The sequence below is a fragment of the Myxocyprinus asiaticus genome, chromosome 25 (genome assembly GCF_019703515.2).
Source record: "Myxocyprinus asiaticus isolate MX2 ecotype Aquarium Trade chromosome 25, UBuf_Myxa_2, whole genome shotgun sequence".
Taxonomy (NCBI): Eukaryota; Metazoa; Chordata; class Actinopteri; order Cypriniformes; family Catostomidae; genus Myxocyprinus; species Myxocyprinus asiaticus.
The window spans coordinates 7,110,600-7,128,944 of record NC_059368.1 but is presented as its reverse complement, the minus strand read 5'-3'; the positions used below and the strand labels follow the sequence as shown (position 1 = coordinate 7,128,944).

Sequence of the window (18,345 nt, the reverse complement as noted above, 5' to 3'; positions counted from 1 at the left end):
AGTGTCATGTAAATTCATAGAGACTTTTCTTAGAGACTTGTACTAAAAGGACCTGTTGTTTCCATCCTTAGATTCTTTCCAAGGCTTTATTGTACATAAGCATGAATGTGGCGGGTCTGTTTGTCCATTACCTGACCGACCGATCCCAGAGACAAGCCTTTCTGGAGACACGCCGCTGCATTGAAGGCCGCATGAAACTGGAAACAGAAAACCAGAGACAGGCAAGGAAGCTTGATGTCTGTATGTTCTACTGAAAATCCCATTTCTCCTACACAGAACTGGAAGAACAGTGCCTATATTCACAAAAAATCTTAAGGCTAAAAGTAGCTCCTAACTCAGAAATTTAGGAGCAATTCTTAAAAATTATGGCCACGTTACTCCTAATTTTAGGACTACTAATTTTTATGGTGTCCCCAATAATGAAAGTCATACACATCTGGGATGTTATGAGGGTGAGTAAATGATGAGAGAATTTTCATTTTTAGGTGAACTATCCCTTTAAGGTAGCTCCTAAATCCACAACAACTTAGAAGTCATCCTGAGGACTCATAAGTCCATAAGAGTGAATCACAAATGATCTGAAGCATGGCTGCTGTTTACAATCAGTGAAAATTATATTGTGAGGGCGTTTTCATTATTGTTAACTTAGTTAGGAATGTAACAACCCAGTTACACCAAAGATAAAGCACCCTGCCTACTATTTGGGGTGAAGTATCGTGAAACTAATGTGAGATAAATCTAAATTCACTTTGTATAAATAGGCTACATCGAACGATAGTGAAAAATATTAATTTGCTGTGGATGATTACAATTACACAGAATGAATGCACACAATTTCCTGTGGCAGATATTTGTCACTTAAAGTCTGCAATCTCTGCACTTGACTGAGACTGAAGAGAGTCCCAGTTTCTCACACTTCTTGATATTTCACGAAATCAGAGGAAATGCCACATTGATGTGGAAACATACAGTATTAGTTCCCATGCCTCCTTTTTTATTTTAACGGTGATACCGCCTCCAAATTTTCCTTTAATTATGTTTTTCCGTATAAACTCTTAGCTAGGAACTCTTTGGAGAACTCCTAGTGGTAAGAAAAAAATCTTTGTGAATACAGTCCTAGATCTGGAATGCAGAAGAAATGAGAGTGGTACAACAATTGTGTTTGTTTACACAGTATCTCTAAGGTCAGCTTTTGTTCCCTCTTCAGGAGCGTTTGGTACTGTCTATCCTTCCTCGCTTTGTTGCCTTGGAGATGATTGCTGATATGACTTCTATGGATGATGAGCTTGTTCCACAGCAATTTCACAAAATATACATCCATCAGTACAAAGATGTCAGGTATCTTATAGCCTCTAACAGGGCATGTCTCAGTTATTTAGCAAGAGATAGATTAAATCTGCCAAATTAGAAGTCCTGATGAAACGCTTTCTAGAAGAGGTCTTTTGGTTCTCAAAAGCAAAATCAAAAGAACCAAAAGACCTCTCCTAAGAATATAATATTTATGGTGTCCCCAACACCTAATGCCACTGGAAATGCAGAGTGCATTTTGGTCCATATGGAAAAATCTGTAATTCATAGATGATTGGTGTGGTTGTAGATAGTAAAATCTGTTAGAAATAATAACCCTTTAATTTCAATATTGTGATGAATTTTCAAATCTTACTCGTGTCACTTCCCTACCTTTATTATGATTTTCTCAACATCTTTCCTTCTCAGTATCCTCTTTGCTGACATAAAGGGCTTCACACTGTTATCCATGAACATGTCCGCTCAGGAGTTAGTGCGCTTGCTTAATGAGTTTTTTGGACGTTTTGACCGGCTAGCTGAGGTGAGCTTACTTTAAAGATTAAAGCATTTTGTTTCAATTCAGGCTTTTATAGCTACCATATATAATTTCTAATCATTGTTAAACACCACAGAGGATAATGAACTCATCCATGACTTGTTCAACTTATCTCTGTGTATGTCTTTGAAGGAGCATCACTGCATGAGAATAAAGATCTTAGGGGACTGTTACTACTGTGTGTCTGGAGTACCAGAGCCCCAGAGGGCACATGCCCGCTACTGTGTGGAAATGGGACTAGCCATGATCAGCACCATACGGTATAATGCTGTGTCATTCCCTGTGTGTGCTCTGTTTTTTAATCCAGTGTAAACCTAGATACAGAGGGTTCAGTCAAAACAAGTTGAAGCAGCATTTAGCTATTATGCCACCCGCAGCTGGAACTGTGCATTTATTCACTGAGCACTGTGCTGCACTAACTGATTGCACTGCATAATTTTATTTATGTATTCTTTTTCTGTTTTATTCATTTTCAGTCATTTTTACTTTTTCATTTTTTTTCTTTTTATTCTTGTTCTTAACTGGTTTAAAATTTTATTTTTTATATATCTTGTATTTTCTTTATCCTTTTTGTAAAGCACTTTGAATTGCCATTGAGTATGAAATGTGCTATAAATAAACTTGCATTGCCTTGCCTTGCCTAAATATTCTCAACATTACTTGAAGTTGGCTGATTCTTGAGTTAAGGGATAAAACAAGTTTTTATTTTTTAATACTAAATTAATCTGAAATGGATATATTTGTAGACAAATGTCTCTGCTTACGAACCATGTAAGGAAACAAGTTTTTATAAAAACACTTTTTTTTCTGAAAATGTACATTTATTCACTTCATAACTTACATCTCAGTGTAATTTGTGTCAGCTCCATCAGACACACTTAAAGCATGCTATTTGAATTTGATCCATCCAACAAGAGTGTGAAGTCTTTAATTATCTAATAATGGTGTTCAGTGGGGGCCTGGGTAGCTCAGCGAGTATTGACGCTGACTACCACCCCTAGAGTCGTGAGTTCGAATTCAGGGTGTGCTGAGTGAATCCAGCCAGGTCTCCTAAGCAACTAAATTGGCCCGGTTGCTAGGGAGGGTAGAGTCACATGGGGTAACCTCCTTGTAGTCGCGATTAGTGGTTCTCGCTCTCAATGGGGTGCGTGGTAAGTTGTGAGTGGTTCGCAGAGAGTAGCATGAGCCTCCAAATTCTGTGAGTCTCCGCGGTGTCATGCACATCAAGCCACTGTTTTTTTACTTAAATATTATAAGTAATGAATGCCCTGACTATACACATTTCTTTTAGATTTCACTTTTCAAGAGGACTTTGGTACAGTATGTAGAATATGTTTTGTCCCTTATCTCAAGAATACAAGTTTGACAAATATTCCTGTTTTAGAAACTAGAAGTGCATGTCATTTGAACAATTGCAACACTGCATCTAGTGGACATAATTTTTGGTTACCTAGTTGGAAAAGCTGATTTATTGGATTTGCATATATATGTTGCTTAAGCTAATATTAGTTTAGTAATATTATTAATATTAGTTTAGTATCCCTATGAGCTTGATTATACAGTCAGTGATCACAGGTTTCTATATGTATATTTTTAGATCTGTAAGAAAGCAACTACACTTAGATATGGACATGCGGATTGGGATCCACTCTGGCACTGTTTTGTGTGGTGTTCTGGGCCTACAGAAATGGCAGTTTGACGTTTGGTCCTGGGATGTCGGCATTGCCAACATGCTTGAAGCAGGGGGTATTCCTGGGTGAGTAATCAAGGCTAAAGAAAGAGAGCCATTTTACCACAGTTGAATCAAAACATAAAGAGTGAAATAATTACATTAATATAAGGTTGTGTTCACACGTAAGATTCTATAGAGAGGCTGACTGAAGATTTAGCAGTGAATTGACCGATAATACAGAAACACCCCAATGCTACATTACCTCAATTTTTGCTCCAGACTAGTTACCAGTGATTAAAAAGTGGATTTGATTTTTACAGGGAACTGCATTTGTACTGTTCTCTTGTGTAGCACATTCTCCTGACTGTCTACTTCGTCTACAGACGCATCCATATTTCACGCGCTACCCTAGACTTCCTAGAGGGGAACTACGAGACAGAAGATGGGCGTGGATATGAACGCAATGAGTTTCTACGAAAACACAACATTGACACTTTCCTTATCTGCCACAAGGAAGAGGACCTAGATGATGTGGAAACTGAACCTCAGAAAACCCAGCAAAACAGCCACCCTTGGAACACTGAGTTTCCATTTGGCAACATCACTGATATTAACTGTGTATGGCCCTTTCCGGTCAATATTAAAAATATTGTCATAATGGTTTCTAATTCTTACAGTTAGTCTGACACCCTTTGGTAAACATTAACCTTGCAGATCTTGGCCTCCTTCACCAATGGCTCTTACGCACAGCTTCCTAATTCATTAGCACACAGATCCAAGGAGATAAATAAACGCATCGACCATGCCATTGATCTACGCAGCAGCGAGCGAATGCGTCAGGAACACATCACTCCAGCTACACTGGTCTTTAAGGACATGAACATTGAAGAGAAGGTAATGATAGAGTTGATGATATGGAGACGGTTGATGTTCGCTGTAGGGATAAAAATCTGAGTTAACAGATTCTCTCCCCATTATTTAAACACCACATCTAAGAGTTTAAGAGTTATCAAATCATGCTTTAGGGCTTGTTGCAAAAACTCACTGTTGCTTTGATCTTTGCTTAGTTCTCACAGATGAGGGATGAGATGTTTAAGACCAATTTGGTCTGCTCCTTCATCATGCTCCTCCTGCTTATGGCAGTCCAGTCCCTCATCCCTGCACCTAGGTAAAGTGTCTAGCCAGTCAATGTTCAGCACCTGAAAAAAGTAGTATTCCTGCTTCAAAGCTTTTGTTTTAATCTTCACTTTAATGTCTTCTTCATCTTCACTGCCTATATTTTCTATCTGTAGGTTATATTATTGGACAGCAGTCCAGTTCAGTCTATTCTTGCTGGGCTATCTGTTACTTCTGGTGATGGTCCTGGCTGAGGAGTTCAAATGTTCTCCCATTGTTCTTCAGCAGTTCTGCTGCTGGATTCATGAGAACAATACTATGCGCAACTTGCTCACCATCACAGCCATAGCCATCAACTTTGGAATGGCCCCCTGTGACATGGTGAGACGTCTTTAATATGTGTTTTTGCTTTTCTCTGCCAAATCTGGTTCAGTGTTGACATTAGAGTACTTGTAATTAGTAATTAGTAATTAGTACTTTAATTGGTAATTAGTTATTTTAGTTTAAATGTTATCAATATCAGGGCTGTTTTATGGGACAGGCCAGTTGCGCCAGTACCCCTCAGACTGCCATGGGGCCTCCAAAATCTCAGGCTGCATGTCCCATGACTGCCAAATGAAGCTTTTACTGTGCAAGATGACTTCTAGGGCCCCCAGTCAGTTTTCAGCTTTGACTGGTTTTCAATGAGCATCTACTATTCTGGTACTTTTCCACAATATTGCCTTATTTCTTGACTCCAAATATGTGTACATAGGAGCATCATGGGATAATGATCCCTCATCAATATGCCCTTAGTGTATATGTTTAATATTTGGAATGGTTTGGCATGGTGGATAAAGGTCAGGGCTCCTAACTGTAAGGGTTCTAATTTGATCCCCACAAGAAGTGAGTCATGAGTTAACAGCATTGTGCCCTCGAGCAAGACATTTAACCTCAGGTTGCTCTAGTCTAAGTAGTAATGTTCTGCAAGAAGCTTTGGATGAAAGTGTGTGATGAAAACCACAGCTGAATGTGACCCAAATCAGATTTTCAGCTCAAATGTGATTTTTTTGTAAGGTTATTCACATGACATTTTAAATGTAGCCCATATCAGATACTAGTCAGAACAGCCAACGCTCCTAAACTGACCCTCATGCATTTAACACTCCATGAACATGTGTAATAGAAATAAAGAATTAAATTGCATTAAAAAATGTAATTAGCTGTTTTAAAGCAGATTGGACACTTAATGCCTATCTAATAATATGCCAGCAAGTGATGGAGAAAGAACTATGGAGAAAGTATTTTTTTAATAGAGTAATTCGCCTTTGTATGGTGCAATTTAATTATCATTAAAGCTCAAGAGTGTAATATTACTTAAAGTGATAGTTCACCCTGTAGCGAATTTATATGTAAATAATTAATTTGTTTTACGAATCTTGGCCGCATTCGACCACCAAAAGATTTAGGAAATTTGGTAGTATAAATGTACACGGGATGGGTTAAAGTGCCCGCGTACCCCCACCATATGTGAAAACAGTATGTGTATGTGGAATTAATTTAAACTGTCCTTAATCTACATTATTATGTAAGGAAATTTATAATGGAATTAGTCGCGTTCAACAACCATTATCAGAAAGATAAATGACAAATAACAAGACTATTTGTCTGAATAAAATTCTCCACCATTAAAATCGTAATACAACGTCTTGTTGTATCCGCTCACAATTTCTATTGTAAGGAATTAGCTTTAATAAGGGAATTATGATTAACTCTCTTATTGGAGTAATATTATTCTCATGGCTTATTAAAAATAATATTACACATATTTAGGTACAGCTTTGAAGCTAAATCTTTTAAAAACAGGGATGAGATTATTTATGAAAATATACCACAGTCAAATTATTTTTGAATACCAACAAACTTTATTGCTATTCTAAACATAAACTAATCTAACACATAAAACATGAAACAGGTTGGTGAGTAGTGACAGAATGTGAAATAAACGATCAATACAGAGAAAATGAAATTTATGGAGTCTGGTGACAATGCCTTATGAATCATTTATCCTTCTTTGAGTCTACATCGATTTGCAATCGGATTATCCAAAGTATTTAACTAATACACCAGCGCTTTGAGCAAAAGTCAGGAGATGTACTTGCGTGTCATTGCGTTTCCTTGTGTTGCATTCTTTGTGTTGCTTGGTTCTATGGCTCTTTGTAGAAAGTTCGTTCCGTCGATGTTTTGGACTTCTGTTATGATCGAATAGTTATTGTCTGGATGAAGCAAGGCCTTCTGCAAGAAGGACTCGTGACTCCCGTTGGATGTCTGAATCGTAGAACAGAGAGTGAGAGGCTTCCTCTGGACTTTTGTGTCCCGAGTTTTCCTTGGACTCTACATGGCACGGAGGATTAGGAAGAAGCAAGAGAGCCGAAGAGAGGAGACCAAGCGACGGTTCCAAGAGAGGATTCCAAGAGAGCAGAAGCAAGAGAGAAGAACGTTCTTCCTGTTTTGGAAACATTTGAACTGAAATTGGCCGCACCCCAAAAGGTGTCCTGAGCCAATCAGAAATGACTTTTCAGAGTCACATGGTCGACTGGTCTGTACTTTTCAGAGTTGATTTACAATCCTTTGTGTGCAAAATTCCCGCTCAATAATGAATGTTTAATCATGAACTTTTATAACTTGAAAGAGTTGCAAGAGACATGACATTCATTGTCATCAACATTCTCTACATAAGCAAGCATTTACATACTAAATGTGACATACTTTCATAAATATTACACGTGTAAGTAACAAAACATGAAAATCCCTGATTACCAATCATACTGATTAATTCATTGGTTTTACAACATGGATAATACATTACACGTTATGAGAAACCTGATTGTCGGGGTATTTTAACAGGTAAAGCCTTGAATAGTACAAGATATAAAGATTATAATCATCGATTTGTTAGTTAGAAGTGATTACAAATTACTACACATTTTAAAAGGTACATTGGCTATAATCATTAATTTGTCAGTTATAAAAGTAATCACAGGTCAAAGTAATTTTCAGAATTATCTAGCAAGGCTAGGTATTGTGTACATTGTGGATCTAAATGCATTCTGTACATTTTACAGGGTTGACTCAGTGAAAGCACAACGTTCATGGATTCCTTCACGAGTCTCTGTTTCCTGATATGGCCGCAGATTTATGCAATTAAGGTCACAAGGTCTTACTTGGCCATTTGGTCTTACAGAGGGTTTAAGTTTGTGGAACAAAGAAGGGTTGTCCATATGGGTTAGCTCTGTCATTACAAACCCTAGTTTGAGATTAAGCAGGAATGGTAGAGACGGTCTCCTTCAACAATTTAGGTGCCATGGATTCGTTTTTATGACTCTCTAATGGCTTGGTGGGGGCTCTCTCTGATCTGTGGAATTTGGCGTTGTGTTCATTTGATGGCTTCGTTCGTGGATAATCCTACAACCCAAAAATTAATATCCTCTCATCATTTACTCCCCTTCATGCCATGTGTATGACTTTCTTTCATCTGCAGAACACAAACGAAGATTTTTTGAAGAATATTTCAACTCTGCAGGTCCATACAATACAAGTGAATGGGTGCCAAAATTTTAAAGCTCCAAAATGCACATAAAGTGTGCATAAAAGTAATCCATGTGACTCCAGTTGTTCAATCGATATCTTCTGAAGTGATATGATAGGTGTGGGTGTGAAATTATCCTCCCTGCCCAGTAGGGGGTGATATGCACAAAGAATGTGAATCACCAAAAACAAAAGAAGAATGAATTAAATATTGAACTGTTTCTCACCCACACCTATTATATTGCTTTAGAAGACATGGATTTACAGTAATCACTTAGGGTGCTTTCACACTAGCACTTTTGGTGCGCACCTGAGTTCGAATGACGTCAAAGTTCGGTTCGTTTGGGTGGTGTGAACACTGTTTTCCGAACTTGGGTGCGCACCTGCGAACTGCACCCAAGTCTGCTTGAAAAAGGTGGTCTGGGGTACAGTTCATATGAACTCTGGTGCGGTGCGCTGCTAATATAAACGCAATCGTACCAAATCTCGGAAGTGAACCGCTGTTGATGACGTATAATTTGCATCTTTGCAGGCTCCCGATCGCAATTATTATGGTTTAATTAATTTCTCATACCTGCTTGTGTCCAGATGAATCACCTTCAGAGAGCAAATCACATTCTTCACATCTCTTGAAACGCATCCGCTGGCTCGTGGCAGACAAACGCTAATATTCTTCACATCATTGCACATTCAATGCATCCGTGGGAGACTAACATAATTAAAGTTTTGTGCATGTAAAATTTTGGTGGTAAATCCAAAGAGATGAATACTTTAATAAAACAGCATAGCTGATGTCTTTTTGAGTTGTTGCCTAGTTATATTGGTAAACAGCTGCCGCTTGTACTCACATTGATGATGTAATTGGACCGAGGTTTGGACCCAAAAAATATGATGTGAACAGAGACCAGCGAGGAAAGGGGGAGGGGCGAGGAAACAAACTCAGGTTCGGTCCAAGCAATTGAACCAAATGTGAAAACACCCTTAAAGCACCCTTACACTTTGCATTGTATGGACCTACATAGCTGAGATATTCGTCTAAAAAATCTTCGTTTGTGTTCTGCAGAAGACAGAAAGTCATACACATCTGGGATGGCATGAGGGTGAGTAAATGATGAGAGAATTCTCATTTTTGGACAGCAGGAAAAACTGCATAACATACATGTAATGTAAGAAGAGTTGTTATCAAAATTATTTCAGATTTCCATTGACTTCCTTGTATTTGCGTTTTGATACTGTTTGAGAAACTGCACAAACAGAGTATTTCCAGTACATAAATCTATCTGTATCTTTTTACGTGCATATTTTATTACGTGTAGTCCAAAGAATCGATGAGCCACTTGAACTGTTTTTTTTTCCTAAGAACTGAATGCATTAACTAGAAAAGATATGGCTTGCAATTCAAAGTTTTAAACAATAACACATCTATATATGCCAGAAATCAAGTGCGCAAATAACAAATGTTGAGTTCGATTGATTAAAAAAAATCACATTAAATCTGACCTGGCTGTTCACACTGAAGGCACATTGTAAAAACTTAGATACAGATCTGTATCTATTTTATTTCCACTTATGTAAGTAGCCCAGATCAGATTTGAAAATGTCAGATTCAGTGCACTTGTGGCTGTTCACATTGTCTTCAAATTAACAGATCTGTGTTACATGCACTGTAAGTGAAAAAATCAGATTTGGGCCACATTCCGCTGTGGCGTGATAATAGCCAGACTCATTCCAAATGGTTTCATTGGTGGTGGGTACAAATATACAATATGAAATGCTACAACACACCATTTTAATTTTTCCATCCATTGTAATTCCTTCATCTTGTGCTTATCCAGATATGGTGTAACACTGAGACAGGAGAAACAAGCACCAATGAGACAGAGGAAGGGACCAGCCAGAAGCTACTGACTGTCTGTTCCTATCCAGAGGTATGACTTCTATTAGAACAGTTCTGATATGATGACTCTGAAACACTCCACCTAGCTGTCATTATACAGTGCATCCGGAAAGTATTCACAGCGCTTCACTTTTTCCACATTTTGTTATGTTACAGCCTTATTCCAAAATGGATTCAATTCATTATTTTCCTCAAAATTCTACAAACAATACGCCATAATGACAATGTGAAAAAAGTTTGTTTGAAATCTTTGCAAATGTATTACAAATAAAAAACGAAAAAAATCACATGTACATAAGTACTCACAGCCTTTGCCATGACACTCAAAATTGAGCTCAGGTGCATCCTGTTTCCACTGATCATCCTTGAGATGTTTCTACAACTTGATTGGAGTCCGCCTGTGGTAAATTCAGTTGATTGGACATGATTTGGAAAGGCACACACCTGTCTATATAAGGTCCCACAGTTAACAGTGCATGTCAGAGCACAAACCAAGCCATGAAGTCCAAGGAATTGTCTGTAGACCTCCGAGACAGGATTGTATCGAGGCACAGATCTGGGGAAGGGTACAGAAAAATGTCTGCAGCATTGAAGGTCCCAATGAGCATAGTGGCCTCCATCATCCATAAATGGAATAAGTTTGGAACCACCAGGACTCTTCCTAGAGCTGGCCGCCCGGCCAAACTGAGCGATCGGGGGAGAAGGGCCTTAGACAGGGAGGTGACCAAGAATCCGATGGTCACTCTGACAGAGCTCCAGCATTTCTCTGTGGAGAGAGGAGAACCTTCCAGAAGAACAACCATCTCTGCAGCACTCCACCAATCAGGCCTGTATGGTAGAGTGGTCAGACGGAAGCCACTCCTCAGTAAAAGGCACATGACAGCCCGCCTGGAGTTTGCCAAAAGGCACCTGAAGGACTCTCAGACCATGAGAAACAAAGATTGAACTCTTTGGCCTCAATGGCAAGCATCATGCCTGGAAGAAACCAGGCATCGCTCATCACCTGGCCAATATCATCCCTACAGTGAAGCATGGTGGTGTCAGCATTCAGCGGCAGGAACTGGGAGACTAGTCAGGATCGAGGGAAAGATGAATGCAGCAATGTACAGAGACATCCTTAACGAAAACCTGCTCCAGAGCGCTCTGGACCTCAGACTGGGGCGAAGGTTCATCTTCCAACAGGACAACGACCCTAAGCACACAGCCAAGATAACAAAGGAGTGGCTACGGGACAACTCTGAATGTCCTTGAGTGGCCCAGCCAGAGCCCAGACTTGAACCCGATTGAACATCTCTGGAGAGATCTGAAAATGGCTGTGCACCGACGCTCCCCATCCAACCTGATGGAGCTTGAGAGGTCCTGCAAAGAAGAATGGGAGAAACTGCCCAAAAATAGGTGTGTCAAGCTTGTAGCATCATACTCAAAAAGACTTGAGGCTGTAATTGGTGCCAAAGGTGCTTCAACAAAGTATTGAGCAAAGGCTGTGAATACTTATGTACATGTGATTTTTTTTTTTTTTCCGTTTTTTTATTTTTCATAAATTTGCAAAGATTTCAAACAAACTTCTTTCACGTTGTCATTATGGGGTGTTGTTTGTAGAATTTTGAGGAAAATAATGAATTGAATCCATTTTGGAATAAGGCTGTAACATAACAAAATGTGGAAAAAGTGAAGCGCTGTGAATACTTTCCGGATGCACTGTATTTCATGCCTATTACATTAATGTATACAGTTCTTCGTACTAAATGGGGTGGTTTCGATGGTGACCTGTGCTGTGTTCTTGAGGCTGAGCTCACTGTTGAAGTTGACTATTCTGTTGCTGGTGGTGATGATCTATGCATACTTTATCGAAGTGTCCTTCCACATTCTGTACATAAACCAGTCAGGGCAGGAACAGTTAAGTAGGTGAGTGTCTATGTCATATCTCTTATAAGCTCTCCTCAAAAATGCATTTAAAAAACTATTTTCATACATAAGGTTTATTTGCATCTTATACTCACCAGGGCTCACTACCTCAGAAGGAAGGGAGTCTCAATTTTGTTGATGGCAATGTTTGTCATAGCTGTGTTCTACAATGGTCGAAGGGTAGGAGTTTTCATGAGTACTCTGAAGCATCAAATTCTCTATAGCATGCAGTTAATGGGAAACCTTGGTAAAGTCTGGAATCTTTCCTTATTCTGTACCATCTCACTCTGATTAAGTGGGAAGCAACAACCAGGCTGGACTTCCTGTGGCGTCTGCAGGCTCAGCAGGAAGTTCAAGAGATGAGAGAATTGAGGGAACATAATGAGTGTCTGCTGCATAACATCTTGCCTGCACATGTCGCTCGTCACTTCCTAGAGAGGAACAGAAATAATGAGGTACATCACGATCATGTGCCACTATCACTGATTTTGCTAATAATGAACTATATTTTATTATAAAGATCAGAAATAAACTGTAAGGACTAAACTAGATTTGTAAATTTTCTGAAGAAAAATGTGGTACTTGCCTGTGTAAAATGTGCCGCCACAATGCCAGGGTATTGCTATGGTGTTCTGGTGGTTGCTAACTGGCCCAATTCAAATGAGCCTACCACAAAGGATTTTTTTTCCCATTTTATTGTCTGCCAGGTGTAAATTGTACATCCGATTGCTTAGAAAAGTAATTGCACACCTATCCTCAATAAGCTGCATGATTTCAGGTATCATTCATGTCTGTGGCACTTATGGTGCAGGACAAGTGACACACCAAATTTAGGATTAAGGATTTGCTCAAATCCCTAACCCTAAGAATGATTGTAACGGTAGCCAGCTGATACATGATAGCTGTGCAGTGTGTAAACCTCACTCACCTGGCCTTAAGAGATGCACTAGCGACCGAGGCTAGAGGCCATGGCTTTTCTAGACTCCTTGCTAGCGCATCCGACTCTCATGCCGGGGATCACTGGTTCAAATCCCGCTCGGGGTGGGTCAAGTAGCTCTGGTGACACTGGTGCCGTGACCTGGATGGGAGTGAGGTTTAGAGGGGTGAGTGTAACGGTAGCCAGCTGGTACGTGATAGCTGTGCAGTGTGTAAACGTCACTTTCCTGGCCTTAAGAGACGCACTAGCAACTGAGGCTAGAGGCAATGGCTTTTCTAGCCTCCTTGCTAGCACATCCAACTCCCATGCCGGGGATCGCTGGTTCGAATCCTGCTTGGGGTGGGTTGAGTAGGACAGGTAACATGAGCAATAGTAATATTGATGCTTGCCTTATGAGTCACCACTGAAAAAGTTGAAAGACTAAAATAGGTTAAACGGTTTTATGTTGTTTTTTTCCCAGGAGCTGTATTCGCAGTCCTATGATGAGGTGGGGGTGATGTTTGCCTCCATCGCTGGCTTTAATGACTACTATGAACAGAAAGAGATCAAACATGAGGGGGTTGAGTGTCTCAAACTGCTCAACGAGATCATTTCAGACTTTGATGAGGTAGGACTGTCCACAGAACTATTCTTGGTCTTGTCTGATATAAAAGATCGTACCTTTTCATGTTTCAAATCTGTTCATCATAAAAGCTCTCATTGTTTCTGGCTCTATGCAAAAGCTGTTGGAGGAGTCATATTTTTTGGACATTGAGAAAATCAAAACCATTGGCAGTTGCTACATGGCAGCGTCTGGCCTATCTCCTGATAAACAGGTAAGCCAAACTGTCAAAAACAGAAGTGCATATACTGTATATTAAAATCATATCCCACTTATTCATTTGATTGTACTTCTAAATTGTTCCTAATTCAGAATTTACAGTTATTTAGCTAACATTTTGCTCTGTGTTTCATCTTGACCTCACAGTCTCGTGTTGTAAATGACTGGCATCATCTCAGTGAGCTGGTTCTGTTTGCTCTGGCTATGCAGGAGACCCTGAGAGAGATCAACAAACATTCCTCTAACAATTTCCAGCTCCGTGTTGGTAAGACCTCTTGGACCTAGACCTCAGTGAGAGTAGATGCCATATTTTGATTCATGTGAACAAGGCTGTTGAGGAAAGAAGTACAGTCCATTCAGTACTGTACTGTTGTGTGCCTGAGTGTCAATTATTCAATCGACAAAACTGAAAACGCGTCTTTCCTACGCTTGGCTTCACTTCAAAACGTTGGGTTACTACACTTGACCTGTGTGCAGTGCAGCACTGGGGGTAGCACTGTGATTTGATGCTTGGCTCCATAAAGTTCAGTGCATTAGAGAACAATGTTTCAAGTCATATGAAATAGCCTTAAGACAGTACAATATCTTGAACTGATTTACTTATTTTCTCACAGCCTCATTTTTATGTGTCATATAAAATATAAAATGTACTGTGTATATATACAATATATAATGTAGATACTGTGAGTATAATTTATGACAGTCAATCACTGACTTTTTTTCTTTTTGTCTGCAATGTACCCCCAAGGAATTGCCCACGGTCCTGTTGTTGCCGGGGTTATAGGTGCAACCAAACCCCAATATGATATCTGGGGCATGACAGTGAACTTGGCAAGTCGGATGGACAGCACTGGGGTCAGTGGAAGGATTCAGGTTCCTGAGGCCACGCGCAATATTCTGGCAGATTGGGGCTTTGTGCTAGAGTTGCGAGGAGAGATATTCATAAAGGGTGTCAGTGAGAGGAAGGGGCGTGTCCGAACGTACTTCATCAGCACCAAAAGGCGTCAGATGGCAAGCAATGGGATTTCCAACAGAGAAAAAAATGGACGCAATGGGAGGACTACTCTGGCTTCTGTGGTCTTCAGCCTTGTGCAGGCCATTCAGAGAGAGAAACGGAGAGGCACCAATGGAGGTTTACCACTGCCAAACAGCAACTTTAGCAGTTTAAGATTATGATGTGAAACATCAAGCCTGAGTTCATCGTGACCTGATGGGCGTTCAGTTGAGACAACAACACTGCCTTCTTCAAAATTATACCTCAAATTTAATTACAATGATGTCTTTATAGAATCCTCATATGGACTTGTTTATAGAGTACAAACTGAATCCCCATATGGACTTGTCTATAGAATCCAAACAAAAGAGTTATATTTTTTCTTTTTACTTTTATGTGTTTAACTTGAGACTTGTCTCCGATAATAAAACTATATCTAACTTGCCACACGTTCAGTAAGGAAACATAGTTTACTGCGGTACAGCCAATGTAAATGTCCAGATAATTATGTTAAAAATGCATTTACTTTTCACTTGTGCAGAACTGCACCTAATCCATGCCGAGACAGCATAAAAATACCTCGTATGTACTGTATAAACAAATCGTATATATGACTTTTTACAGTATGTCCTGTGATCAATAACTAAAATAACTTTTTGTACATTTTACAATTATTAATATAGATTAAGAAAATGTAAAATATTTTTAAAACCTAAAATAATGTTTTTTTTTTTATTGTAAAAACATATATTTACAGTTGAATCAGAAGTTTACATACGCTGAAGTCATTAAAACTTGTTTTTTAACCACTCCACATATTTAATATTAGCAAACTACAGTTTTGGCAAGTCGTTTAGGACATCTACTTTGTGCATGACACGAGTAATTTTTCCAACAATTGTTTACAGACAGATTGTTTCACTTTTAATTGACTATATCACAATTCCAGTGGGTCAGAAGTTTACATACACTTTAAGTTTAAGTTAACTGTGCCTTTAAGTAGCTTGGAAAATTCCAGAAAATGATGTCAAGCCTTTAGACAGTTAGCCAGTTAGCTTCTGATAGGAGGTGTACTGAATTGGAGGTTGATGTATTTTAAGGCCTACCTTCAAACCCAGTGCCTCTTTGCTTGACATCATGGGAAAATCAAAAGAAATCAGCCTGGACCTCCACAAGTCTGGTTCATCCTTGGCAGCAATTTCCAAATGCCTGAAGGTACCACTTTCATCTGAACAAACAATAGTACGAAAGTATAAACACCATGGGATCACGCTGCCATCATACCGCTCAGGTAGGAGACGCATTCTGTCTCCTAGAGATGAACGTAGTTTGGTGCGAAAAGTGCAAATCAATCCCAGAACAACAGCAAAAGATCTTGTGAAGATGCTGGAGGAAACAGGTAGACAAGTATCTATATCCACAGTAAAATGAGTCCTATATCGACATAACATGAAAGGTTGCTCAGCAAGGAAGAAGCCACTGCTCCAAAACTGCCATAAAAAAGCCAGATTACAGTTTGCAAAGTGCACATGGGGACAATGATCTTTCCTCTAGTCTGATGAAACAAAAATTGAACTTTTTGGCCATAAGGACCATCGTTACGTTTGGAGGAAAAAGGGTGAGGCTTGCAAGCCCAAGAACACCATCCCAATCATGAAGCATGGGGGTGGCAGCATCCTGTTGTGGGGGTGCTTTGCTGCAGGAGGGACTGATGCACTTCACAAAATAGATGGCACCATGAGGAAGGAAAATGATGTGGCTATATTGAAGCAACGTCTCAAGACATCAGCCATGAAGTTAAAGCTCAGTCGCAAATGGGTCTTCCAAATGGACAATGACACCAAGCATACCTCCAAAGTTGTGGCAAAATGGCTTAAGGACAACAAAGTCAAGGTATTGGAATGGCCATCACAAAGCCCTGACCTCAATCCGATAGAAAATTTGTGGGCAGAACTGAAAAGCATGTGCGAGCAAGGAGGTCTACAACCTGACTCAGTTACAGCAGTTCTGTCTGGAGGAATGGGCCAATATTCCAGCAACTTACTGTGAGAAGCTTGTGGAAGGCTACCCAAAACATTTGACCCAAGTTAAACAATTTAAAGGCAATGCTACCAAATACTAACAAAGTGTATGTAAACTTCTGACCCACTGGGAATGTGATGAAAGAAATAAAAGCTGAAATAAATAATTCTCTCTACTACTATTCTGACATTTCACATTCTTAAAATAAAGTAGTGATCCTAACTGACCTAAGACAGGGAAAGTTTTTTACTATTAAATGTCAGGACTTGTGAAAAACTGAGTTTAAATGTATTTGGCTAAAGTGTATGTAAACTTCTGACTTCAACTGTATATATTATTATTATTATATATTTGTGGAAACTTTTATGCATTTAGGGCAGCGGTTTGTTTCTGATTTTCATTGTGATGGTAATATCATTTAAATGCCATTTAAATGTAAATATTCATGTTTAACAGCCATTTCATGTTGCCTTGGGATAGAACTTCAGCTGGTGATGTGTGCTAAAGAACATATTTACATAAAACTACCTTTATTTACCAAGTAATACTTTCATATCATTAATGTTTAATGGTCAAACTAACTTACTGAAAATGGAAACATAATATTTACACTCTCAACACAGAGCATGTTATCTGATATTTGTCTAATATTCTGAATTGTTTAATCTTCTTTTACTAACAACAACCAAAAAAAAAAAGAACAAAAAAAAATCTGTTCATGGTACATGTTCCTGGTAACCATTCAATACCGTGGTATATGGTAAATGAATATGGAAATCATTAAATACCATGGTATGTAATACAATACCATTGTGTTCCTCCTATCTGATAACCATGACTGTACCATAAAACTGCAACAGTATTTTTGTAAGTGTTATAATACTGCACATCCAATTATTTGTTTGTATAATAGACACATTTGCATAAGCTATAAAAATAAATGTATTTATCTCCTTGCAATACTATATGTTGTTCATAAGACTAAAATAACTGATCCATGTAGTAGTCAGTAGTAGTAAGTAGCCCACTCACATAGAAGTTGTCAAGTGGACCATTCCTTACAAAAATGTACCACAACTATAGTTTACACCAAAATACCATAGTTACTACACTTAAAGGGGTCATGCAATGCCTTTTTTAATATGTTCCTTGAGGTTCACTTATAATATTAGTAAAGTTATTTTGCGTGCACACACACACACAAAAACAATCATATACAGGTGCATCTCAATAAATTAGAATGTCGTGGAATAGTTCATTTATTTCAGTAATTCAACTCAAATTGTGAAACTCGTGTATTAAATAAATTCAATGCACACAGACTGAAGTAATTTAAGTCTTTGGTTCTTTTAATTGTGATGATTTTGGCTCACATTTAACAAAAACCCACCAATTCACTCTCTCAAAAAATTAGAATATGGTGACATGCCAATCAGCTAATCAACTCAAAACACCTGCAAAGGTTTCCTGAGCCTTCAAAATGGTCTCTCAGTTTGGTTCACTAGGCTACACAATCATGGGGAAGACTGCTGATCTGACAGTTGTCCAGAAGACAATCATTGACACCCTTCA

At 38.9% G+C, this 18,345-nt stretch overlaps 1 protein-coding gene across 4 annotated transcripts in view; it reads left to right on the top strand.

Moving 5' to 3' along the window:
- The window catches only part of LOC127415639 (adenylate cyclase type 8-like), a 38,030-nt gene extending 20,017 nt beyond the window's left edge, over nt 1-18,013 (top strand). For all 4 annotated transcript variants that reach the window (XM_051654413.1, XM_051654414.1, XM_051654411.1 and 1 more), the window contains 17 exons: nt 72-221; nt 1,208-1,338; nt 1,717-1,828; nt 1,976-2,103; nt 3,441-3,599; nt 3,899-4,133; nt 4,230-4,409; nt 4,583-4,683; nt 4,808-5,012; nt 10,034-10,126; nt 11,828-12,000; nt 12,099-12,180; nt 12,297-12,455; nt 13,398-13,544; nt 13,660-13,752; nt 13,905-14,022; nt 14,506-18,013. In XM_051654413.1, the coding sequence (XP_051510373.1) occupies nt 72-221; nt 1,208-1,338; nt 1,717-1,828; nt 1,976-2,103; nt 3,441-3,599; nt 3,899-4,133; nt 4,230-4,409; nt 4,583-4,683; nt 4,808-5,012; nt 10,034-10,126; nt 11,828-12,000; nt 12,099-12,180; nt 12,297-12,455; nt 13,398-13,544; nt 13,660-13,752; nt 13,905-14,022; nt 14,506-14,933 (2,694 nt within the window). In that variant the 3' untranslated portion in view covers nt 14,934-18,013. The remainder of the gene's footprint in view (nt 1-71; nt 222-1,207; nt 1,339-1,716; nt 1,829-1,975; nt 2,104-3,440; nt 3,600-3,898; nt 4,134-4,229; nt 4,410-4,582; nt 4,684-4,807; nt 5,013-10,033; nt 10,127-11,827; nt 12,001-12,098; nt 12,181-12,296; nt 12,456-13,397; nt 13,545-13,659; nt 13,753-13,904; nt 14,023-14,505) is intronic.
- The last annotated feature ends 332 nt before the right edge of the window (nt 18,014-18,345 follow it).